Source organism: Myripristis murdjan, chromosome 8 (genome assembly GCF_902150065.1).
Source record: "Myripristis murdjan chromosome 8, fMyrMur1.1, whole genome shotgun sequence".
Lineage (NCBI taxonomy): Eukaryota > Metazoa > Chordata > Actinopteri > Holocentriformes > Holocentridae > Myripristis > Myripristis murdjan.
Window position 1 is genome coordinate 1,869,293 of NC_043987.1, and position 26,340 is coordinate 1,895,632.

Here is a 26,340-nt window from a genome sequence, read left to right on the forward strand (position 1 = left end):
CAAATATCCTAACAACATATTTATATCAGAACAATATTTTTGTTTTAGTTCTAATACAAAGAGTTTGTAGCGTTAGGCTAATGTTACTACCACTGTTAGCTCAATTTCATGCAAACTGAATGTCATCTGATATAGCAGTTACGCAAATGAAGCTAGTCTTACATGGGGCGAGACCAAATATTTAGACTAAATGTTACATTGTTCGTGAATGATTGTCATTTTGATTTTTATCTTTATTATTATCATCATATACTAGACTCTGTCAGTCTGTTATTCAGCTTCCTGGCAAAGTAAACTAGTTGCGGGCACAGTACAGCATATGGCAGCAGGAGCAGTTTTTACTGTGCTCATGAACGAGCTGTCACCATGGAAACTACAAGAACAACAAGAGTTAAGTCTCATTCATGTGGGCAAACAAGCGCCAACCAGAAACAAATATGTGCAAGTCTTTTGAGTTCCAGACCTAGAAAAACTGTACGCCGTACATGCTGTGCGAACAACTTTTATTGGAATAAATGGGCCGCTGCAATTTTGATCCCTCAACCACAGCTGAATGCATCCATGTGTTCCCCAAGTGTAGGCGGAGCTATTGTTTTCAGAGTTTCTGCCAATGGCTAATGGTGGAAGAAGTGAAAAGCTGACGGTCCAATCACCTCCAGCATGTTTGTCCTTTTCAGGGCGGAGGGGACAGGTAGCCTCCACATGAGAAAGGTGTGATGCAACGGTATCTTACAACTATAATTGGAGAGCACTGTGTTTGTCTGTCCCACCATTCAACCCCTTTATCTTTGAGCCACTGATCCTGAAGTTGGCTTTTAAAGGTTTTTACTGGTGCAGAGTTGATTGAACACTGTCCTGAGCCAATTGGACCACAGGAAATAGTCAGAACTAGTCCATGGGCCGGAACCAGAACCCATATCTAGGGAACAGAAGATTGTAGAGACATGCAACCAAAACTGGTGTGTTCAGCATCCCCAAGTACCCCCAGACCTGCCTTGGATATGAGCCGCTATGAGGTTCGCTTTTGGAGATCCTACAAATATAACTGTGGAGAGGTTTGTGAATGTGCCACAACCCTTCCCTGTAGGCCAGTGATCCCAAAGTTAGCTCCCAAGGGGTTTTGGGGTCACTGAGTCGATTGGAAATGGTCCTGAGTTGATTGGACTACAGGAAGAAGTCCAACTGGCATGTTGAGCATCCCTGAAAACCCCAAGATAAGGTTCTGAGTTGCCATGAGGTTCAGTTCCAGAGCTCCTGCTAATGTAATTAGAGAGCAGTTTGTGTGTTGTGTGTGAGTGTGAGTGTGTGTGTGTGTGTGTGTGTGTGTGTGTGTGTGTGTGTGTGTGTTCATTTGTGAATCCCACCATTCTTCCAATAAATATTCCTCCAATCCCTAAATAAATTCTTGCCAGGTTTACCTTTTTATTTTAAATTTGGAACTACATTTTCATTGACAGTACATCAGGTCAGTTTTGTTGACGTAGAGAGGAAGTTTTGTTTAGAATTTCCAGGACACAATAAAATTGTAAAGGTTTTAACTCACATTTACAAGAGTTTGTAATTGGTAATGTTAGATGGTAATTATACCAGCAACAGCAGGAAAGCAACCCCATGCTTAAAGAAGCAGAGACAGGAAAGCAGTATGACTAATCCATCAGTGAATACTCACTCCTCATGCTTTACTAACCTCACATCCATTTCAACAGAATTCTCAGACAGTAAAACATCATTCTTACAGGCTGTCACTCACACTGCATATGTTGTACGCTGACCGTTGGTTGCATCATCATAATCAATGGACAGATAGACTGGGAGTGGTCCAGGTCTAAAGGGCACCGTGTGCAAACAACGCAGGCTAAAGCATCAGTCCCAACTGAGAGACAGGTCAGTAAATGACTAACTTCATAATTAATACATGAAATGAATTCATATTTGTACATACCAAATGCTGAACAGATTATTGTGAACATTCTGTATAAAAAGTGGCAAAAAACAGAAAAAACATAAAACAGGACATAAACTAAGCCAAAATATATGCTAAGATAATGTGATACTATAGTCATTTTTAATTGCAGTTCTCAGACACATTACAGACAAATTACAATGATGTCCCTGCAATGCTGATCAAGTTAGTTTTTTGTCTAATTTTACTTCGTAAGACCACAAATGCTTCTAGAGAGGCCCTTCTGGATCAAATTCTTTAAGATAATGTCTTGTGTTTAATTCATAAGAGGTATTTGAATGTATTTTAATAGAATTTATTATTATCAACTACAGGATGTGCTGTGGTGTGATAGCATGTGCAAGACTCTAAGATTTGACTTAAATAAACTAAAGCCCTTTTCACACCAGGGTTCCTCATAAGTTAGCCTTGGTTTCCATAGATTTGCCAAAAAAAAGTGAATGGGTAGAACTGGCATGGGCCTTTGTTTCACAGCATATCAGAGTATTTCCAGGTGGTTCACCTTGCCATAGCAACAGCTGAAGAGTTTGTTTGAATAACTTTATTGAAAATTCCATGGTGACAAAAGCAGTAGCTGCTAATGGGTGGATCTCTCTATCTCTGTGTTGAAGCTCACAGCAACAACGAAGGGGGAAGTTAAAGTTAATGCATAGAATTAAATTTCAGCAGTGTGCTGCTGAAGTTATTTAAACATTATTGGAAGCTAATTCATAGCCTGTCTCAGACTAATGTTAACATTAGCCAATTAGCCTAGATATGAGTTAAGTTAATCCTAATTAGCTGTGTAGTTATAAACAATGTAAAGTTATTGAATAATGCTCTGGCAAAGCTGCCGCCATTCATGTTTCTGTTAGCATGCATCTGTTTTCATACTCAGAATCATAAATATTTTATTGATCCCCAAGGGGAAGTTGGGTCAGTTGCAGTTGCTCAGTTCTCAAGAAAGGAATTAAATTATAAGAAAATAGAACTAAATACAAAATATAAAAATATGTGCTCTCGACATAGCCAGACTCATCAGTGCTGTGACATCAGCTGTTGCCATGGCAAGCTGAACCACCTGGAAATCCTCTGATTTGCTGTGAACCAAAGGCCCATGCTGATTCTACTCAATCCATTTCGATGGGTTGGCCTCATAGTAATAAAATAGTAGGCTACTTATCAACCCAGGGCTAGCACATGACTCATGCTTGAAATTCAAAGCCCTGGGTTAATGTCCTCAAAACACTTGTAGCACAGTTTTGATTTGACAACCAACATTGTTTTAATTTCAAACGTATTGTCAAATTCACACCGCAAACTCCTGTTCTGGAATATCCCCAGAGAAGCAGAAATTACCTGCCCTGGTGCAGGGCTGCACTTAGCCCTGGGGTGTTAGGCCAGGGCTAAGTATAGCGTGAATTAGCCCTATCATCCTACTACCAATGTTCCGAGAAAAAAAATCCACAAAAAAAGAATTTGTCAAATTTTCATTTATATATATTTATATATTTAAATATAAGATTGTTAAGATCTAGGGTCTGTCTTTCTGTATGATCTTTGAGATTCAGATTATGGATATGAGGGAATTTACAAAAAATTTGTGAGATTAATATGTAGACCTGATAATACTGAGTGACAATTAGGCTGTTATGGAAATCTTGGACTCCCGGTGAAACCAGTCAGTCATATACCTTTCTATGGTTCCTGCAAAGGAAGCCTTAAGACTAGGGGTTAACCTTGATGTTTGTTTGGCTCTACCCAGTTTTGTGTTGAGAGAAAAATTCTGTACAGAGAGACAGATAAAATAGGTGGACCTGAGTTACAGGTTCTCTCCTCCAAGTTTCCTCTAGGCTAGAGCCCATCTGGAAACCAAAACAAAACCAGACGCGTGTTTTGCTTCGTCTGGAAAAAGCTCTTTTGCGTGGCTGTATTTATTCAAAATAGTGTGCGCCTGTAATCCTGACAACCCCTCCGTCTCTATCCATCTCTCCACGGTTTGTCTGGCTTGCTGCTAGACGACGATGACAGGGTAGGGTGTGGGACGGGATGCTGCTTCTCAACTGGAATAAACCTGTTCATCCCAGCCGCGCGCCCGGTGCACACACGCATACGGATGCGCGCACCCAGACGTGGCGCAGAGGTTCATGCTGCGTTCAGCGGAAAACATACTCCCCGATTTAAATTTGTGTCAATGCTTTCAGATGTCAGACGGTAGCGTATTAGAATGTACTATTAATTACACTTTCAGAGGACAAATAAAATTTGTTGAACTGTTACAGCAGAGCACTTGTTTTTTGTGGTTGACTCTTTTAAACGTGAACTCAAGTATATCACCAACTGCATGTGTAGGGAAGATATTAGCAGTATTATAAGCGTCATCTGAAGCGAAGATATTAGCAGTAATCTCAGTTTCAGCTCATTCGTTTGAAATGACATCTCCGTCGAATCGTTGCTTTCAAATGTACACTGTGTGACGATTCTTCCTATGGCACATAAATGCAGCACGGCAGCTGGAGCACGCGCCGGCAGGTTTGGTGCTGTTGTGAACACCGCTGGCTGGGACTCCGCGTCTCTCACGAGGGCAAGACTGCGCGTTCTTGAGGATGGGGGATTTGCGCGCCCTCGTTTGAATACCGGCTTGAGCCGGTATAAAGAGCTGCCAAAACAGGCAGGAAATATTTCACTGAGGACAATGATGTACATCGCCGAGAAGAGACGAAAATACTTTACTTCTCTATTTTTTTCCCTGAAGAGTCGCAGCAAGTAGTTATATCCTCGAATGTAAAAAACGAGCTTTAAGCAATTTAAAGAATTGCTTTAAAGCGTGGCAACTGTAGCTTACAGTCAACGAAATGATGGTTAAATAGAGGAGCCCTTTTTATTAAGCCAGAAGACTACTTGTTTCTTCCACTCTTTCGACAAAGTCACTGTTGGTAAGTAAGTTGGCAATTTGACAGCTCCAGCTGTAGGATGCTGCCTATTGTTACAGCTCACTGTGTAATTCTAACTGTGTCAGTGATCAGTCCTACCAGAAACCACCGTTTTCTTGCCTAGCATAACGCTGGCCGTTAGGTAGCGTTAATTTCTCCATTTAGAGCATTTGAAATGAAGTTCAGTTAGCTGTCTGCTCATGTTAAGCTACACTGTATGTTAGCGCTTGGGAGAATAGTTTAAAACCTAAAAACACAAGCCGAAAGTAAGGTTGGTTTATAATACATCCATGTTATAAAAGGTGGATATTCTAAGTAACGCTACAGTTGTAGTTTGGCCGGTTGCTGTGTGCATTGCTGGGTCAGAAACCCCAGAAATGAGGCAGGTTGACATCATCCCTCCTCCACTGCACTGCGGATAAAACCACCACATGGCTGAAATGTTACATGAAGTTTCACACGACTGGAGAGGATAGCAGTAGGAATGTAATGATACGGTTCAGATTGAAATTTACAAGACTTAACTGTCCTCTGCTACTTCAAACAAAATGAATTTAAACACGAATAACATAATAGCATAATGGGATTCATATATATGTGTGTGTGTGTGTGTGTGTGTGTGTGTGTGTGTGTGTGTGTGTGTGTGTGTGTGTGTGTGTGTGTGTAATGGGATTCATATATACATATATCTATCTATAGATAAATAGGTATGATAGATAGATATAGACATAAATGGCAATGCATGGACTTCTCTAGTTACTGCGTGGCAATGCCCGGAGTTCCCTGATTATCACACATGCAGAAGTTAAGCAGCTGATTGTATTCATATCTCAGTATATCAACATGTGGCTTGCAGATATCTTTAAAATGAATGGCTTTTTTTTTTTTTATTTCACTTTGTCATTATTTTACAGTCTGTTTAACCTTTACTTATTCCCATGCAACAGACTTTGCCTGTTGCATAGCATTCTCTAATGTAACTGAAGATAAATTGTCACCTATTACGTTAATTACACCCCTTCAAATCTTCAAAGTCCTTTTTTCTTCACAGTACACAAACACTTGTGATACCAGTCAGTCATTGAGCTTTAATATCATATCTTAAGCATAAATATGAGCCAGTGATGCAACATAAATGTTTATTTAGAGTTATTAAGGCCTTAATGGCAGTATTAGTAGTGTGTTAGTATCCACAGATCTGTGTAAATGTAAATCAGCTTTTTCCCGCTGCAGTTTTCAGCTGCTTTCATTGCTGAGCTTGCAGCATCGCAGTAATTATGAATTATTCACCTCCATGGTTACTGTCTATTTAACCATGGCTCTGGTGTGTGTGTGTGTGTGTGTGTGTGTGTGTGTTACATCATCGGTCTCCTGGCTGTAATACAGCACCTGGGAGGGAGAGGAAGGGAGAGGGAGGGAAAGAGACAGAGCTGCATTTACATCCTGCAGGCATAACCTTTGAAATGATAGGTCAAAGCAACAACTTGGAAGTGTTCAACTGTTCAAACTTGTTTTTAAGCTGCCAGAAGCCATGATCTAAATGTTGTGTAGACTTTGGTGTATATGTTTGGACACTTTGCACACACGAGTGTAGTGAGTAATACAGCCGAGTTCATGTTTCAATGATGGTGATGAAATGAAAGATCTGACAAGGAGCTAGGCCTATGTCTTGTTATTTTAAGTTATGACTACAAAATAATATCACATTTTTCAAAATGGGTGAACTATCCCTTTAAGAGGCATCACTCACTCCCTTATGAGGTGGATTGGTGGAGCTCATCAACATGATGTGTGTGGCCAAAGCTTTGTGTTGAGGTGGTGGCACAGAGGTGTGTATTCAGGTTTAGGTGTCCATGTGTGCTTGTCTGTCTGTGTTTAATGGGAGCTCACTTTCTTCCCCCTTGATCCCAGCTATCAACTTTCCCTGTGACCTTGCTTCTAACTTCTCAAGGTGACGTTTTAGTGTTTTTCAAAAGCAGGGTAGAATTAAAGGATGAGGCAGAAACCAGCTTATGCTAACTCTTGGATTTTTGGATGCACTATCTTGATACTCTTTGGAGGAAAGGCACACACACTGCCAGGTGTGCATCAACCAATATATCATTTTGCAAATGGGGTTAGGGTTAGTCCTCCATCCTGCTGGGAATCAAATTCTGAATACTTGGAATCATTTGATAATTTTTGTCAGAAAATTGCGAAATTTAACGATATTGAATATTGGCACAAAACATCATCTATCAGCATTTTCTCACCAATAATACCAGCATTGACCTTCAAAAACCCACATCTGACGGCCAGACTAGCTATAGGGAGGCAGATTAGATTTTATTTGACATTTATTTCCTGAACCAAGGCCTTTAATGGGTGTCAGATGGCATTCATACACCCGATCGGTGTTTCTCAACAGCAGGCACGCCCTTACTGTTGGTGAAATGACAGTCCAGGTAGACAGAATGCTGTTGTTGTTTCTGTGATGCCACTGCCTTGTTGGTTTTATGTCTCACAACCATTTCAGTGACAGAATTTTTAGGAACTAATGTTTCACAAGTCAAAGTGTTTGGGGAAGTACAAATACATTTTGTCTATTGTGCCTTATATAATTATTATATATTAATAGTATGAATTGGCAAGCTGATGAGGTGTATGTGGACAAAATTGGCATTACAATCATTCACATACAGTACAGAGGATGCACAGCAACATTTAGCCTGTAAGCTATGTCTATTATCCTGTCTACTACTTTATGTACATCAGGAACAGAGGCCATAAAATTAAAGCCATGTTCCATCCCTTCAGTCACGGTTGCTGCTAAGCTGCCCATCTGTCACTCCCCAATAGGCAGGAATATCATATGAGACAGGGCACAGCTTGACAATGCACTTTTGAGACAATAGAATTTTGAGACAAAAAAGAAAGAATGAGGTTTGGTGGAGGGTTCTCAATAAATAAGTGAAATTGTAGCATTATATCCTGTCATTCCTCCTAGTTTTTATTGCATCTCTCAGGATTTCTTTTCATGTTATTACTGTATGGCTTTTTGAAGACTGATACTGCAGTATCTTCATCACATTACAATGCCAGAAAAGTCCAAATTGTTTTATGTCTGTTTTGCGCTGGTTTGCCCTGTTAAAAAAGCCCACGGGATTTATGGAGAAGCTTCAACTTCTCCACTGCCACTAACATCACTCCCTCTCCCTGCTCCAGGTGGCCTGCTCTAGCTATGAAGGGGTCCAAGTCAAGCAGTTGTATGGGACCGTGTGTTTATCCAGCGGTGCCCGAGGGCGGCTGGGGCTGGGCTGTGGCCGTGGCCTTCTTTCTGGTGGAGGTCTACACTTATGGGACCATTAAGAGTCTGGGTGTCTTCCTCAAGGACCTGATGGAAGAATTTGGGGAGAGTACCAGCCGTGTGTCCTGGGTCATCTCCATCTGTGTCTTCGTCCTCACTTTCACTGGTCAGTTACCTTGGAGTTAATTTTTGTTTGTTTGTTTTGTTTTGTTCTGATTTGTCCTCCCCCTCCGGTTGGCCATCCACTACAGGCTCTTCACCGCTCCGCTAATCCCCCACCCCCGGTCGGCGCTCCGGTAAAGCGCCGACCGGTCAGTGGAAAAACCTGAAACAGTATTTAGACCATTGTTGGACAGTATAGCTCCCTTTCTTAAACCAGACTAATGAAGCTCTTTTATGTGACAGTCCTGAAGAATATCCACATGCTCTCATATCAGAGGTGTATGACTCTGACTGGGCAACATTTTTAAAAGGCCAGCATCCGCCCCATGAACCAGTCTAACCCTGAAAAGGATTCTTGTCATCAGCAGACTGCATTGGCCCATCGTCAGTCCGGATCCAACCAGTTTCAAACAGCTGACGGGGTAGGAAGGCAGGAACCAGTTTGTCTGTTTGGATGAACTGATAAGATTTTCCCTCTGGCTACATCGAAATTCAGACAGAGCAGGACCCAGAAGCGTCTTTTTACTATCTCAGGCTATCTGCAAGTCCTTGAAAAGTCTGAAAAAGCCTTACATGATGTACATGTCAGGCTTTAAAAGCAGCAAAATATGTTAAATACATTTATTAGTCTGTCTAATTCTCCGTCCAATGATAAAGAAAATTTAGCAAAATAAAGTTTCATTTGAACTGAACTAAAATATTACAATATTATTGACAAATTATTTATATTTGGACATATTTAGTTGAGGTATAGAGTCGAAAAATGAGGTAAATGAAAATATAGCTTCTGACAACTTGAACTACCTGACAAAGAATTCAGTGTGTGTTCTCATTAACCTGCAAGGCACTGTGGGTATTGAAGTGTTTGTTTTCACCATTCAAACAGAAGTTCAAATGGCTGTATTTTCTCCAAATTCCAGCATACAATTATATGGCTTGGCACATAAATTTACAATTTTATCTTTTTTATTTATTTATTTATTTATTTATTTATTTATTTTATAAATCTATGTAACCTTTATTTAACCAAGTAAAGTCTCAATGAGATTAAAATCTCTTTTGGAAGAGCCATCTTACCAAGAAAGCAGCATAAAGCAAGAATACATCAAAGTTACAAAGAATGACAACAAAGAGAGGACAACAAGCACTCAGTAAGACAAGAATGTCAGCTCAAGGCATAAAAACAATTGATGTATAACGTACCTAACTTAAGGCCTCAGAAAGTCATCCTCCATTGGCCTTGTGCTGTTGAGGTGGATTCCCCTTGCCTAGCATTCTAATTGGTTGGCGTGATGCTAAACCTGCTTTGAGTGGATTAAGGCGGTTATTTTTAAACATTTTAGCGGGGGGAAGTCCACTTAAGTGGGAAAAGGCTAAAATCCATCCAGCCAGTATCCAGCACTTAGTAACAATGAGAGGAAGATAGCACCACTCCTGTCCTACATAACAGCTAGGGGGGAAGTGAAATAATATCACATTTTTCAGATAGGGGGAACTATCCCTTTAAAATAGAAACAAATTGACCATAGTATATAAATTCTGTCAGTTTCAGCGTCTGGACATGAGGAACTAACTTCCTGAGATTGTAAGGCCATAATGTCCTCGAGTTCTTGGCCAACCCATTGAACTGAAGTCAGTATAACGCTAGGTTTCTTTACAAAGCAAATGCAATTGAGTTCTTCCACTTCTTCTTTCTTCTTCTTCAGAAAATATATAATATATGTATTTTCTATCTATCTATCTATCTATCTATCTATATACTGTATATATATACAGTATATAGATAGATAGATAGATAGATAGATATATCTATATATATATATATAGAGAGAGAGAGAGAGATATAGATATAGATATAGAGATATAGATAGATAGAAAATTTCTATCATATTAAAATAAAATTACCAATAAAAGTTGTAAAAAATAACAAAAAACACCCCCCAAAAAATAAATAATAAAATAAAGGGAAATTAAATGAATTGTGTCAGTGGGTTAAATAAATCTTAAAAATAACAGCCCACTTATGTGCTTATGGCATTCAAAGGTGTCCAGTATTTAAATAGACTGAATTACTTTCATCAAATTCAAATTTGATGAAATTTGATGAAATTCAAATTTTGACTCTGTTTAAATGATGCTGATGAAATGTCTTTTCACTTCCCTAGCCCCACTGTCCACACTGCTGAGCAACCGGTTCGGCTACCGTCCAGTGGTGATGATGGGAGGCTTCCTTATCAGCCTGGGGACCACCGCCTCTGCTTTCACCAACAGCATCAACGAGATGTACATCACTATTGGCATTGTCTCAGGTACTTAAGAAACACACCGCATCATTTCTATCTATCTATCTATCTATCTATCTATCTATCAGTTGATCTGTCTATTGATATTTCAATCTATCGATCTATTTGTCTATTTCTGTCTATCTATCTGTGTGTCTGTGTGTGTAATATGTGACTACATTAAGTTGTTTTGCCAATGTAACATGCATTTAAAGAACCATTGTTTTGCTCTTGCAGATGTTTTTATGTTTAACAGCTTGTAATGAATGAACTGAAGGGACTTCTAGCAGTGCCATGATTGACAGCTGTTTCTTCCAGAACTGGCCAATGACTGTGAGGTGAACAGCCTCGGGTAGACATCACACAGTGAGGTCCACTCCATTATTTTGAGCCTCTAGGAAGGGCTGACACATGACAGCTGAAAAACTGCAGCTGCAAAATATAAATACCACAATCAGTTCCCTTTCAGATAAGGATTGACAAAATGGCTGTGGAGAAAAAAAAAATTGACCGAATGATGGCATAATTCAAAAAGGCATTCGATTTCAGATGAGGATTGTCTGATTGGAGGAGAATGACCGTTCTGAAAAATGAGATTTCTCTACTGAAACACATTAACTTGTTTCTTTCACAGAAAGAAAGCACTGCTAGCTCTCCCACCGTAATAAGCGTGCATCTCTCCTCTCTGAAATGGACAACAGCTAACTTGATCACCCTTTCTCTCTCTCTCTCTCCTTGTCTTCTCTCTCTCTTTTTTTGTCTTTACATACCTTTTGTCTTTTAGCAGCTGCTGTAGCAAACCTGAATCGGCTCGACCAGCCTGCCATCTTTGACATTGGAGTGACCTGACATCTTGATCTTTGACCCAACCCCCCCTAGCCCTGCTGTGTTCCTACCATGCGGGCCAGTGGCTGTCATGTCCCCTTTTTTATCCTGTTTGTTCACAGGCCTTGGCTACTGCCTCACCTTCCTGCCCACCATCACCATCCTTGCTCAGTACTTCTCCAGACGGCGAGCTCTGGTCATCTCCCTGGCCTCTACCGGAGAATCCATTGCCGTGTTTGCATTTGCTCCTGGTGAGTCCAAGCATTATTTGCTCAAGGGGTATGTAAGGCTAAATCCAAGAACATGGACTTGATGACTTGTGGATTTTGCAGCACATTCCCATGATGTCCTGGGGGGCTTAGGGCTGTCTCTTTAGTTTGTAAGGGTTACCATGCACACCTCAGGGTGTGTGTAAGGGCAGAGAGTATGCTACTCTACTAACAACATTTTTGCTCTACAGATAGGATGATACAACATATCAGGTTACATATGAACCTGTCATTACTTCTTTTTATTTAACAGTAGCCTTTATACCGTGTAGAACAACAGCTCACAAGGGCTCTGTTATAATATACAGTATGTAACAATAATAATAATAATAACAATGATAAACATTGCCGCAAGGTCCAGGCACAATAAAGAGTCTTCAAATAAAAGTGAATTTCAGAACAATTTAAATTTGAATGCATGCTATTACAGAGGGTTGAAAGGAACAGTGCTTCAGTGTCAGCCTTAGTCTTCATGTGGGGCAAAGGAAAGCAATTTTGTGCTGGATTTAAATCCACAACCCTAGGATTGAAACGGCTATCTTTTCAAAAGTGAGGTGGATGGAATGTTAAGAAATAACATTCCATCCACCTCACTTGTTTTGTTTGTTTGTTTTAAACATAAAAGTAGATCAACAACTTTTTGTCATTTTTGTTGTGTGTGTATTAAGCCTTTGAAACCCAGCAGCCTGTGGTTGGGCTCTAATTTTGAAAGATTTTATTGAAGGCTGTCAGTTGCTAAATATTTTAATCATGTTAATCACAAGGTAGTCGTGGATTTGTATGATTAATCACATATTTAAAATGTCTTAAGTTACTTGCTTGCTTCCCCTGTCACTGTCATATAGTTTGTTTTGGAAACTATTGTTGGTCTTCAGGGGGGTTTCAATGATGGATTCCCCAACACAATCTGTAGGATGTTTTTCAGCTTGTTGTCTTCAACAAGATTGATGGGCCAACAGTCCATGATAATCCGTTTAGCCGGTGCATTGCTTAGTTTAGCCAAAATAAATATCTTGTTCCAAATTAACAGTTTTTAAAGTAACATACTATCATCTGAACCATTTGTGATTTATGATATGATTTATATTTTTGCTCAGGGAAAATTAAAGTGTGAGCATAATAATAAATCATGCAGCAGTTCAAAAGGATGTAATCTGCCATGGAGCTTTCATTGTCAGCATAAAATGGGTTTGATTTGTTCCTCCAGCAAGTTTTCCCACCTGTCCATGCCAACGTCTACTTTACACAGGGCTGCTCACTGAGAGGGAGACTTGTGTTTTAAGTTTTAACTGAGGTTGTTGGAACTATCAAACTATCAACTATCAAAACAAGGTGACATATCGATATTATTGATTATTGGTATTGATTAGCCCAGAGCATTTTACATCATTTATGCCATCATGTTCACTGTTGTTCTTGTAAATTGGGCCACAAAGATGCTGTCACTCAAAACTGGGCTGCTCAGGTGGCTCACCGGGTAAGAGCGCATACCATGCACCAAGGCTGAGTCCTGATCATAGTGTCCTGGGTTTGAATCTGACCTGAGGCCATTTGCTGCATCTCATCCTCTCTCTCTACTGTGACTGTCAAGTAAAGCAGAAATGCCAAATAAAAAAAAGAAGTAAAATAGCTGCAGTACTATTTGCTTCTCTTTTTGCTTGTTTGAGGATGATTTTGGGGAATGCTTATTAAATGATATGAAAATATCAAATGAGGCTGCCAGAAAGCTAAAATAAACTCACACCCTACTTTCCATCTCTCCGCAGCCTTCACTATGCTGAAGGAACACATAGGCTGGCGTTACTGTCTCGTTATTATCGGTGTCCTTCAGGCTTCTGTGATTGGCTGTGGGGCTCTCCTTCGTCCAATCATCATCATGCCAGAGAAGGAAAGGGTAGATGAAGAATCCGAAAAGGAGTCACTCTCTATGAAACAGCTGCAGTCTGTTTATGAACTGGAGAATGAGCAAACCAGAACTTCCATTAGTTCAGGAGGTTCACAGGGCTCTGAAGACTCGGGCGTCACTTCCCTCTCTGCCTCCAATGCAGACCTCCAGGCAGTAGCAGCAGAAATTATTGATCTGATGGAGGTAGAACAAGGGGAGGCCCAGGAACCATCCATGTCTGTATCTTCCTCTCCAGAGAAGGAGAATGAGGTGAAGGAAGAAGGGGGCGAGGCAGAGGCAGGTCCTCTGCAGCCCTCCAGACCCAAACTCCTGGATTTCTCAGTGCTTAAAGACAGTGCCTTCATTTTGTACTCTCTCTTTGGCCTGTTTGCTACACTGGCCTTCTTTGCCCCACAGCTCTACATAATTGAACTGTGCAAGAGCCGGGGTGTGGAACCCCACATGGCGTCTTACATGCTCTCCGTTATGGCTGTGGCCGAGATTTGCGGCCGCTTGTCTATTGGGGTGGTGTTGAATAAAGTCCGCTGCAGGAAGACCCTGGTGCTCCTTGGATGTGTAGTTCTGCTGTGCCCAGTGCTGATGGCCTTCACAATGGTGTGGGAGTTCTGGGGCCTGGTGGTCTGCTCTGCCCTCTATGGATTATTCTTGGGTACAGTGGCCTGCACACACATCCCTATGTTGGCTGAGGAGGACGTGGTGGGAATCGAAAGGATGGCATCATCTGTCGGGGTTTACGTCTTCATCCAGAGCTTTGCCGGGCTGGCTGGACCACCATTAGGAGGTACCTTTTATTTTCTTCTTTTCTTTAAAGTACAATTTTTCTAAATAATTCAAAGGTGCCTCAAAAGAGCCATGGTTATTTACTTACAGAATTCAATAAATAAATAACAACAACAGCCCATAAACTCATAAACAAATCCCCAAACGTACTCCAAAGATTACCTTGGAGAGTATTTTGAGGTGGTGGTGAATTGATTATTCAAAAAACTTTAACTTAAAAAAAGAGCCTAAAGAACTCTTTTCAAAGCAGTTCTTGGTGGAGCCAGTTGGTTCAATGGAGAACCCTTTTCAAATGTTTTTTTTTTTTTTTTTTTTTTTTGCTTGTTTGTTTTTTTGTAGTGTTTCTTAAAATAGTTAATGGAATGGAATAGCGATTAACAAATTAGCAACATTACTAGAACATTAGAACTTTGTTTCATTACAAGAAAACTATTCATAAAATTATACACTTAAAAACGTCAGTGGTAGTCAGTAATCAGTGGTAGATTCACGTCAGATTTCTTGTGCGCTCAGAAAATTACCAGAACATTTGTTAAAAATAAAAAACTATTATAAAAAACACTATCAGAAAATTTCAACCCCCCCCCTTAAAAATAGCAAAAAAATGTTTTTTCAAATGACCACAAAACTATATTTATAATGATTAAAATATAATATTTTAATGTCAGATAAGTGATGGATTGATGTTGGATTTCCTGCCTTCCACATTTAAGGAAATGTTAGCAAGACTAACATTTGATACGTATCTTACGTAAACCAAAGATACGTAAACATATTGATACGTATCTTTGGTTATACGGAAATTCGGGACCTTTTCTAGTGGGTATACGGTGTATACCTGCGTATCACGTGGACTACACCACTGCCCCCTTCCCCTTAAGACAATGGCCTCCCCTTACTGACTAATTGACTCATCAGCCAACATGTTGTTAAAAACGATGTTTTACCTCAGTCAAGGTAACAGTAAGTCTTTGTTAGCTTTGTTTTAATATATTTTTGAAGACAGTGGGGGCGTGTGACATGAGGAGATAAGGTAAACCTGTAGCTGAACAGGCAGTATACCCAAATCACTTGGAGAAACAATAAAAATGGTATTGCTTCTCCTGAATAAAATTTGCTGAATAGTCAACTGTCCTAATAGCTTTGTGATGTTCTTCCACTCAGGTATGTTGGTGGACTACACCCAGAACTATGGTGCTGCCTTTTATTCCTGTGCTGTGGGCATGGGGCTTGGTGCCATCTGCCTGTTTCTGGTCGGCCCAGCCAAGTCTGGCATGTGCCGAAGAAAGACGAAAAACCAACGGGAGGCCAAGAGTGCAGAAGAAGTGGAGAAAGATTCTCAGGACAGCGACCAGCTGGAGTTTCTGGAGGTCGACTTGGCCATGGAGTGCAGTCCGGTCAAACAAGCCACCATCGCCCAGGAGAGAGCGGTGATATGAACCATACTGAAGCCGAGCATTGCCTCAGGACCAAGAACTCACCGAGGCCAAGAAACACGACAAAGCTCTGATTACATACCGATTAGAGACTGCAGTATACAAACCACTGACACTAAAACACACCGTCGGTCTTTGCAGCCCATACCCAAACATCCTCACAAGCTTGAATTGCATTCCTTCCCAGGAAGAAATATTTATCTCTGAGGCCAAAGATACATCAGTGCTAACTGTAAGGTCTTTTCTGCTTTCCTGTTGCCACCATTCAGCCAGTGAACAAGTCTGCTTGTTTTTATTTATTTATTTTTAACTGGAAAAAGCTTTCACAGTTCTCTCTTTTTTTTAGAGACAATTCTCTTTTTTTAGATGTTAGATTTGAGTCAGTACCTTTGTCTCAGGAAAGAACTGTTGAAGTTCAGGGTACTGAGTGAATTTCACTTCCTTATCATATTAGAATTGGGGATGGGAACGAGTACTCGTGTAATCAGCTACTCAACGAGTGCAGTGCTACTTGAGATTTGCAAACTGATTTTGCTTGTCTGAGGCAGAATAGAAAAATGATTTCCCCACATCCTGCTAAATTCTTCTCTTGAACCTGCCAGTTCCATAGGATGGTGCTGTAGCCTTCCTGATGTCAGCTCATCTCCTGTGACATCCCACCTCATTGATGGAATGTCATAGGAGGGTACAGCAGCAACACTTTTCAGTGACACTATTGTTGTTATTTTTTGTTTGTTTGTTTAATTGTGAAACAGCCAAGAATCATAATGACTCACGATACAAAAGAAAGAAGAGCAAGCACGGCTTTTATTGGTTCTGTGAATAAAGGGAAGTCTAAATATCCCTTGATTTTTTTGTAGTTAAAAAAATAGGAAAAAGGCTGATTAGCAAGTAAGCAAAATATTAGTGGAATGATGGTAAAAAAAAAAAAAATCAAATTATCTAGAAAATAAAAAGGAAAAAATGAGCAAAGAGTATTTTTAAGTAAACTATATTTATAATTATTAAAATGGATCAGTTATGCTGGATAGATGTCAGGTTTAATACCTTTTTATCAGCAAAAGAAAGAAAAGCAAGCACCGCGTTTTTGGCTCTATGAATAAAGGAAAGTCTAAATTTCCCAGACACAGCGGTTCTTTTTTCAGTTCATTCTACTTTACAACCTTTTAACCTAATAGAGTAACTGACTACTAAAATACTACGCTTCAAAATTCCCATCCCTAATTATAGAATAGAAACCCAATCTCTACTTGAAGCAGCAAAGCTCACCTGTGCTTTGTGGTTCATGTCTTAGTTTTTATGCACCGTTCAATCACAAACCCTCATGTGGCTCAACAAGCGAGCTGAGCAACCTGCTTCATGGGGCTCCATCAAAGTCATCAGGTCCCCTCTCCAACCCTGCATCATCACCACTCCACTGGAGGTGTTTTTTTCATGATGTAATCTTGAGGTATGCTGGACACACACTTGAATACAGATGACCAGATTACACGGTCATTTCTTGAAGCTCTGTCAAACAAATCGCCTCACCCCCAAAGCATGTGGCTGCAATATTAGACTGTAGGCCGTCTCCAGGGTGAAAACAGACTGGTAATGGTTTTGAAATGCAATTCCTATTGTAAAATCTAAGGTAGGGTGTGTTCCTCTACCTGTATATGTTCTACATGCATTTTAAAGCATGGAGTATGTCGTTACCACTGGTATAACTGCCATTTATAGATCTCGCACTACTTCATGTAATTTACAATTCTACCTTTATGGTAGCTGGCAATATTTGATCAGTGTTAACCACTGATGGTGTAGAATCACTTCCTGAACTTCATGAATGGGGGACTTGGTGGATGGTCCTTCAGCTCTGTCACTGTGCATGGAACAGCTGTTCCACTGTAGGTTGTGGGTTTGTTTTGCATTAGCCTCATAAATGATGAATCCACAATGTAATATTGCTTTGGGTAAAAGCATTCACTGTATACCTACTGTTATGATCTTGCTGATGTACTATGGAATCATTTAGTTATGCAACAGCATACACAACGAAAAGCAATGAGCTGTAGTTCATACAGTGGGAGAACTTCAGGGTTTACTTCAGCCTTTTTTTAAACGATGTGACTAGTTGTATACAGTTAGCTGTATTTTGATTCAGGATGTCAGTCTGACATGATGCACACGTACAAGCAGAACCAGAGATGCCCTCATACAATATAGAAGTATGCAAAGCTGAAATGGTGTGAAGGAGGAAGAAATCAGATCCCACTCTCTCCACACCCACTACGCCATGATCTGAATTTATGTTCTCTACAAACCCTTTCTTAATCACTGTATCATATTTACAAGTTTTTTGTTTTTGTTTTTTTCAAATGATGAGTTGACATTTTGTGCCTCAGTTTTTTAAAGGTAATTTTCAAGGTGTTTGACTTTATGTGCTGTTCCGATTTTCTCATGTATTTTTAAATTAAAATTTCCTCAGAACTTGGATACGTTCTTTGTGTCTTGTGTAATCTTTTATGAAAAACCTCAAAGAGATAACGATTTGGTGAAATGCTTTTTAATCTTATTCTTTTGTTGCATTTTATTATTTATATTTATGATTTGTCATTATTTTTAAATAATGAGACAATGTGTGCGGCTGAGTGTGTCTGTTGAGGTGTTTTGTCCTAGAGGGAAGGTGCAGTTTCACACTGAACTCATGAATGATAATCCACTACAACTGGTGTGACTGCAGCCACTTAAAGCAGCCACATGAAGATGATGGCAGCACAACATGAAGCAGAGCTGGAGACCCACTGACAACTGCAGAAACAATGCATGGTATGATGCAGACAGCACCACACAGCCTGTCTATACTACTCAATATAAAACACAGAGCAACAGTCATGCAGCACATATACCGCTGGGAAGTAAATTAAAAAAACATAGCAGTGACAAGACTGGAACAAAGGGAGAGCACTTGTGAAAACAGTGAATCGTGTCTACCTGGCAGCCTGCATGGTGCAGTTGAGCACACATTCCTAAAATGTTGATGTGAGCTACCTTCCAAAGCTCTAGTCAAAGTTTCGCCCCTCCACACAGAGGTAGCACTCTGCTTTCCTTCTCGCCTATACAGCTGCTCACTCGTGCTGCAACAATGCTGCATCATCAGTTCACACAAGGGCTGTTGAATCTCATATATATATATATATATATATATATATACACACATATATATATTTATATATACATACACACAACATCACATTACTGCCATTGTTGGGGAAAAAAAGTTATGAAGCTGTGAGTAGAAGCTGCGAGTTTTTTCCTGTAAATCTGCAACTTTATAATCTCACAATTTTTGGTCCACAAGACTCTCTCATCATCATCACCACCGTCACCATCATTATCTAACTGGTCTGTGATAAACTATTCAAGATACAACACGAAGGAAAAAAATGTACATCCATAAAAAGTTTGGGTGTGCAAGTTTGGAGTTGTAGACAATAGTCACACGTAAATTTTTTTTTTCAAAATCTGTGATCTGTAGAATAGGATTTGTGCAGTTGCAATGAAGAAACTGAGAGCCTGTTCCCACCTGGTATGAACAGCCGTCCCGAGAAATCCAGATACAAGCTGTCCCCTCTAAGTCAAGGTGGAAACAGCAGCAATGCATCCTGAGTGATGGGATCTCAGGATGCATTTGAAGCTGGTCTGGGACCTTGTGTCTGCGTCACATTAGAGGTGTAAACAGACGTGTCCCGGGACGCACTGATGAATTGATGAATGTGGGGTTACAGTGGCAGTGCTATGGGAGAAAACAGTTCTATTCTGGAATCCAGCTGGCTGAAAAGAGTGTTCAAAGTGGAACCAAAATAAGCTTGTGTTGTTGTGCATCCTTGAAAACACTTTGTCAGCTTTGTACCGCCGCTCAGAAAGGGGATGTTTCCTGGCCTGTAACTACTTCAATCATTTTGGAGCAGGGAAGAGGAGAAAAGTCCAGTACATCACTAAGAACCTGAACTATTAGAATGACACACACATTAAAACAGACATGAAGACAGACTTTAAAAAACATGGTTTGTTTTTATTGAGGAGAAAAAGGCTAAGACAGCATAAGTTAGACTGTACAATGAAAGCTTGTCTATCCAAAAATATCAAAGTGGAAGAGAGAAAAAGGCTCGTCTGAATGATCTTGATATGAGGACATGAAACTGCTTTTGTGGCAAAATTTGAAAAACTCTAACGTACAGTATAAAAACTTTCCAAGAGAATGATTGGACAAAAAAGGCAGAACTTGGAGGCACTAGACATCAGTATATTTGGCAGATCATTTGCATATATTTTTTTTCCTCTAATAAACCGACTTGATTACACAGGGCAAAAGAGATTCTACTAAGACACTAGCACTGGAAGAGAATCATCGTAATCAATGTGATCATTGTTCTTAATATACACATTTGCACGTTTCACTGTGGAGCGGTGCTGTTGCTACGTAACGGCACACCGGTTTCTCTCACAGCTGTTTGGATTAAAGCCCCAACGCTCTCTTGGGAAAAAAAACAAACAAAAAAAAAAAATGAAATTTAAAAAGGTTTGTTTCTACATCTTTTGTCTCACATTACAAGACAAACGGAATCAAACATTCGATTCATACTGTTAGCGGTGGTGAGGAACGCAGTGGTGTCAAACTCACAAAATACAGATTTATTAAACCAAAAAAAAAATAAAAAATCAGAGTTGGGGGCATTATCACAGACAAGTTCAACATGTTAGAAAACAAAACATTTCCTCCAGCAGAGTGTTGGCACGGTGACACTGGGGCTTGAAGCAGGTGAAGCAGAATGGCTCCTCATCCTGTTCCCTAAGGCAGAGCCCACCAGGGGGCGCTGTGCTGCGCTGGCTACAGTACCCATCAGGCCACGTTTGTCCAAACCCGACCCGAGCCCGAGAGCATGGGAACCGAACCCGACCAGAGCCTGACAACGTGCTCGTCCTCCATCACCAGGTTACATTTCCTGCCTGAAGCAGCCTACGTGTTGCCTTCAGCGTCATCACGTAAACTCCAGTGCTCTACAGGAAGCTGCCCAGTACAGACAGTGGGTTCATCAGTTTTACTGATTTTACACCAGAGGTTCACTAAAATAATGCTGAAGTGACCCGACCCAAACACCGTTTCTGAAGTTTTGTCAGAAGCTGGCCCGAGCGGCCGGGTCCTGACGGGCTCCGGTCGGGTGTCCACACTGTGGCGCCCCCTATAGGAGGGCTTTCAAACTCTGCCATGTTGTGGACCCCCAGCTGTCAAGAAGCTGCAGACCCCCAGTGGAAGTCATTCTGCCCAGTAAGGACCATCTCAAATCAAGAGGGATTTTTTTTCCACAAGTATTTAAACACAACAAGTCTGATCCAGCATCAACAATTTGATGTTTAAATATATTATTTTCATCATTTTAATTATTATAAAATTAGTTTTGCAGTATTTTTTTTTTAAAGATTAACAAATCAAATTTAAATTTTTTTCTGGTATTTTTCTAATTATTTATCATTATTATTAGTATTACTAGTGTTATTTTGCTTTTTTCACTCGAGTTCCAGTTCTTTTTTTGCTCATTTGCTAATTTTTTTTTTTTTAAAAAGGGGAAAAGGTGACAAGTGAATGAGCAAGAAATGACCCGAAAATTAGTAAAGACAATGATACATATACAAGAAATCTGCATTTCTAATTATTAGAGTGCCTTATTTAAAGGTCAGTGATCAGTGATTGTGGCTCACAGTTCTTGTGTCTAAACGCTTGTGAAAGTCGTCTGAATGCAACCTGCTATCAACCCAGCATTACTGATCTGCTTTTTTGATTTTTCAATTATATAATTTTAATCATTATAATTTTTTTGTGGAAAATTAGGAGACCAAATTTCTTTTTTTTTTTTTTGCTAATATTCCAATTTCACCCTTTTCCCCCACTTGATTCTTTTTCCAAAGATTGGAGAAAGGTGATGAGAAAATGATGAGGAAACTAGCAAGAAATTCCCTGGAAATAAGCAGAAAAAGCAAAAGCAAAAATAGCAAAAATAAATTAGTAAAAAATGACCAGACAAAGAAATGGCCAGAAAATGAGAAAAAAGCTTAAAGGTCAGATCAGTGATGCTGGCTCAGCGTTCTTGTGTTTAAATGCTTGTGAAAAAACTTTTGAACTACACCTCATTTAACTGGGGGCCCTGTGAGCTGCTCAAGGAAGCCTGGGGGCCCTGTGAGCAGCCCTGCACGAGAGCAGCTGGGAGTCACTCCCACCCAAGCGGAGCGAGTTGGACACAGAGCAGAGAGCGTCTCCGCTGGTCCTCCCGGTCCGGCTGGAAGGGCCTGTGTTGTGTCACAGCCCGGCGTGGCTGCAGGGCACCAAATACAGGAAGAGAGACTCATCCTTGTGGAATGTGCTTTAGCATCTCCATCAACAAGCAGAGCCCTGATCTGGAGACGTGGGACTGGGGACTGAGAGGGACTTAAGGCAGAGACGGAGCAGGACATCGCTGCTCGGAAAAAACAAAAACAAAAAACCCCACCTTGGTGGTAGAAATGGTGAGTGGCAGCGGCACAGGCACTCTGAAGGCCTCAGGCTCCACAGGAGGCTGCAGCTCAAAGCACAGCTTCCAACAAAAAGCCAGGACAGCCCGCCTGGCATGGGGGGCATCACTCACCAATTTGGTTTTGCTGCTGTCAGAATGCCAATGTATGTTAAAACAACTGTGTGTGTGTGTGTGTGTGTGTGTGTGTGAGTGTGTGTGTGGTGAATCTCAGCACTGACAGAGGCCACCACAGGGGGGCAGGCCTGTTCTGCTTGTGTGCAGCAGAGCAACCCAATCTGAACCCAGACACACACCTGTGATGGGGCTGAGCTTTTCACTGTCCCCAACAGCAAACAAGAGACACACAGGGTGTCCCACACAGGGTGTCCCACACAGGATGTCCCACACAGGATGTCCCACACAGGGTGTCCCACACAGGCCACTCTGCTGCGTGCACACTGTTCGACTGGCCTGCTGGTCAATTTGAGCATGAGGAGCTGTCTGCTGCTCCATGCTAACACTTCAGCAGAGGCTATGTTGGCTGAATGACAGCAGGTCCGTGCTAACACTTGAACATACACTATATTTAGTGATGGAATGCCACTAGTATTACCCAAAATACGACTGACATTTTAGCAACGCAAATTTGTTAGCACCTTTCATTATGTGCTCTGTAGATTCATTCATTTTGAAACATCATTAATTCCACAAAGCTAATGTGAGCAGCTTTATTTTGGAGATAATTTCAGGTAACCAACAGTGCTTTTTATGTTTCATGTATCTACACATGAATCATTTTTATGCCAAATTTACAAACCTACAACACAAAATTGCGAGACTTAGCCAACTATGTAGGATTACTAGCCATTTAGCTTTAGAGCTGCTGTCATTTTCTCAATTTTTAGAGAACATTAGTGGCATACAATCACTCGTGCAGTGCATGCTTCAGTGTTAAAGTACAGGACAGTCTATCAGACCCTCTGCTCTGGTTAAGGAAAAGGCATCACATGCCTGCATTCACAGGAGTCAAAATGTCAAAAACTAGAGAAAATGTCTCAATGCAACAGCCGGAGCCATACAAACGATACACTGGTGGAAGGTTACATGAGCTGTTAGAGAAAGAGTGAGGCTTGTTTGAGGGATACACAGCTAGATATATATTACATCAGAGACGGCGTCACAAGAGCGACTGTACAAAAACCTATAAACAACTCACGCCGGCCCACACACTGATGCTCGCTGGTCAGTTTCACTAGTACTATGCGAGCTGGCTCCGTCCCTTTTGTTTTATTTTTAACCGAGGACACACGGAGGGGAGAGACGGCTAGACGGGATTAACAGGTACCTTTGAGGAAAAACACGACACGGGACAGTGAGAGAAAGCTTGCTTCCTTTACGCCGGCCTCCTCTTGTGTTTGCCGTTTGCAACAGAGGCGAGGGAAAGCCAGACGACTGGCTCCACAAAGAGCTCAAGAATACTTTCAATAAATAAGGACAGAGACGGCAGGTCCCCCCTCCTCCTTGTCCTCTGTGGACAGATGAAAATCACAGGCTTGGGTGTGCGACTCTAAGAGACTCCTCAAATTCTGGTGTCAGTTGTTAACAGCCTGGGCCCTCTTTCCCATCATGCTGATTGATTGGGAGCAAAAAACGTCTCAAAAGCTTTGCCACAGAGGCAGATGTGGCGTCCTTCTCCCACACTGCCTTTCACAGCTGGGCCTGCTGACACGACTCTACACTATTTGCATTTAGATCTTTTTTTTTTTTTTTTTTCAAGGAGCTGACCCATATTAATTATTTAGGGCCGATACTGATGTTTATAATCCACGCCACCCATAACCAATAGCTAGGGCTGATATTCATTTGCAGTAAATTTGAAAATTGCAAAATCTATAGGTTTGGGAACACCAGGGAAAATCCTGCTTGGAAATAACAAATTAATTACCATTATATTACCATTATATTAGTAAAAAATGTGCAAAAACAATTCAAGAAAATTGCCTGAAAATGTGAAAAAAATTTACAGGAAATCTATATTTATAATTACCAAAACTCTCTATTCAAAAGTTCAGATCTGATGGTGGATTTAAGTCAGATCTTTTGTTTAGATACAGGATATAGGATCAAACAAAACTCCTGTAAAATATGCAAAAAGCGTAATCCTTCTGTCTGTACTGCAGGTATGTCAGGGCCACATGCTACAACTTTTTGTATTGCTGTAAAAAAATGAAATCTAAATGCAGTGAAACGGTAAAGGAAGGTTTTGACCACATTGAGGCTGCTTTTCTGCACTAATGAGCACGATGCAGCCGGCCTGAATCAATCAGCGCTGCGGAAAATGACAGGAAAACGGGCCGCAGGTCACAAATAGCTCGAGCTAGCTCAGGAAGGACAAGGCGCTCTCTCTGCTCCAACACAGAGCAGAGAGATGGAGGGAAGACCACCTGGAGAGAGGAAAAGAATCTCAAGGGAGGGAGGGGAGGCTCACCTCCAGTTTGTGTGTGAAAGGGTGCAGGCGCCAAAACACTGGTGGCTTCAAACAACAAAGAAGTGGTTCACAATGTGCCCTGAGAATTAGCTAAATACATTGCGTCACTTGGCCCTGCCCTCAGCTGCCCTTCCAGCACGCTCTGCATGTGGAGTCTCCTCCCACCAGCCCCCCTGTCTCTGACTGTAACAGTGTCCATCAGCAGTCACAAATCCACAAGTGTAAACCCCTATGAATATAAGTTAAAGAAAAATGCATAGGTACATATATTCATATATCTATTAATAGAACAAAAATGAAATAAAAAGAAACAAAATGTTTTAAAAAAAAATTATAACTATGCCTGGCAGGAATCAGCAAGAGGGAGGGGCATTGGCTTCAGAACAGGATTCCTATCAGTGTGTGTGTGTGTGTGTGTGTGTGTGTGTGTTAGCCCTGTTCTTCCCTGTTCCACTGCTCTCAGAAGAAATCTCCAGCACTGCTGGCAGTGATGTCATCACCAAGTGCCGGTGGAGAGCAAATGTAAAAGCAAGAAAAGGAACAAAAACAATTCTGCAACTGAAGGCAAGTCCTTGAGCTCGGGTGTCGTTTTGAACCAGCTGAGCAGTTCTAACCGCAGTCAAATGAGCCCACTCCCCCTCTACAACAGTGATCAGAGCAGCACAGGAAAAGGACAGTGTGTGAAGGTGAATTAGAGCAACAGATAAGGAGGAAACACCACAACAGGTCCCAACTGGAACAGTCCACAGGAAGAGCACGGGGAAGGTCAAGAGGTCATTTACAGTGGTTTTGAAGGGTCAGTGGGGGTGGTTAGGGCTCTGTGCCGAAGGCAGCTGCTGTAAGTCACAGTGAACGAGCTTGATAAGGCCGAGAGGAGGCGTGGCGGTGGGGGCAGGGACATGGCGGTAGTAGTGGTGGCTTTAATACACTTTACAGTTCAAAAAGTGAAGAGCGGATCAAAGTGGAGGGGTGGAAGGACACTGCAGCCAGCTCTCCTCGCTTTCCAGGAGGGGAGGCAAACCAAACCAGTTCCACCCTTGTTGTGTCTCCTCCAACCCATCCTTCCTCCTCGCTCTCACTGCAGCATTAGTTGCTTGAGGTTGTCATGCAGTATGGTGTCCTTGACGTCGCGAAACACCAGCCGGATGTTCTCGGTGTTGATGGCCGTGGTGAAGTGGTTGTAGAGCGGCTTCTGCTGCTGCTCGCGCCGCTTGTTGCGGAAACACTCGACCAGGAAGCGCTGGACGTCGGCCAGGCTTGTGGGGTCACCCGAGAACTCGGGGAAGTAGTCCCTGATGGATACCTGCTTCACCTTCTCCTCCAGCAGGTCTGTCTTGTTCAGGAAGAGGATGATGGAGACGTTGCTGAACACCCGGTTGTTGACGATGGTTTCGAAGATGTTGAGCGACTCGCTGAGCCGGTTGGTTTGCCGGTCCTCCATCAGCACCTGGGGGAAGAAAGGGTGAAGCATGGAGAGGTGTCTGTGTCAAAGGTGACTGTAGGA

The 26,340-nt window shown here is 41.3% G+C and overlaps 2 protein-coding genes across 2 annotated transcripts in view; one reads left to right on the plus strand and one right to left on the minus strand.

Annotated features, from left to right (window-relative positions):
• Positions 1 to 4,584: 4,584 nt before the first annotated feature.
• Positions 4,585 to 18,287, plus strand: slc16a6b (solute carrier family 16 member 6b). The gene is made up of 6 exons (XM_030058556.1): positions 4,585 to 4,878; positions 8,080 to 8,327; positions 10,489 to 10,632; positions 11,553 to 11,681; positions 13,466 to 14,386; positions 15,550 to 18,287. Exons 2-6 carry the CDS (start codon positions 8,096 to 8,098, stop codon positions 15,822 to 15,824), a joined length of 1,701 nt encoding a protein of 566 aa, XP_029914416.1. The 5' UTR covers positions 4,585 to 4,878; positions 8,080 to 8,095; the 3' UTR covers positions 15,825 to 18,287.
• A 3,070-nt stretch (positions 18,288 to 21,357) lies between these two features.
• Positions 21,358 to 26,340, minus strand: part of gna13b (guanine nucleotide binding protein (G protein), alpha 13b) — a 38,414-nt gene continuing 33,431 nt past the window's right edge. The window contains exon 5 of the mRNA XM_030057634.1: positions 21,358 to 26,283. Within this exon, the coding sequence (XP_029913494.1) occupies positions 25,912 to 26,283 (372 nt within the window). The 3' untranslated portion in view covers positions 21,358 to 25,911. The remainder of the gene's footprint in view (positions 26,284 to 26,340) is intronic.

What these genes read in the sequence shown, in the direction of transcription:
- slc16a6b (XM_030058556.1), top strand. Translation starts at nt 8,096, where the DNA reads ATGAAGGGGTCCAAGTCAAGCAGTTGTATGGGACCGTGTGTTTATCCA. An exon ending in CGTGTTTGCATTTGCTCCTG is followed by an intron (nt 11,682 to 13,465) that starts GTGAGTCCAAGC and finishes ATCTCTCCGCAG; the next exon opens with CCTTCACTATGCTGAAGGAA. An exon ending in GGCTGGACCACCATTAGGAG is followed by an intron (nt 14,387 to 15,549) that starts GTACCTTTTATT and finishes TCTTCCACTCAG; the next exon opens with GTATGTTGGTGGACTACACC.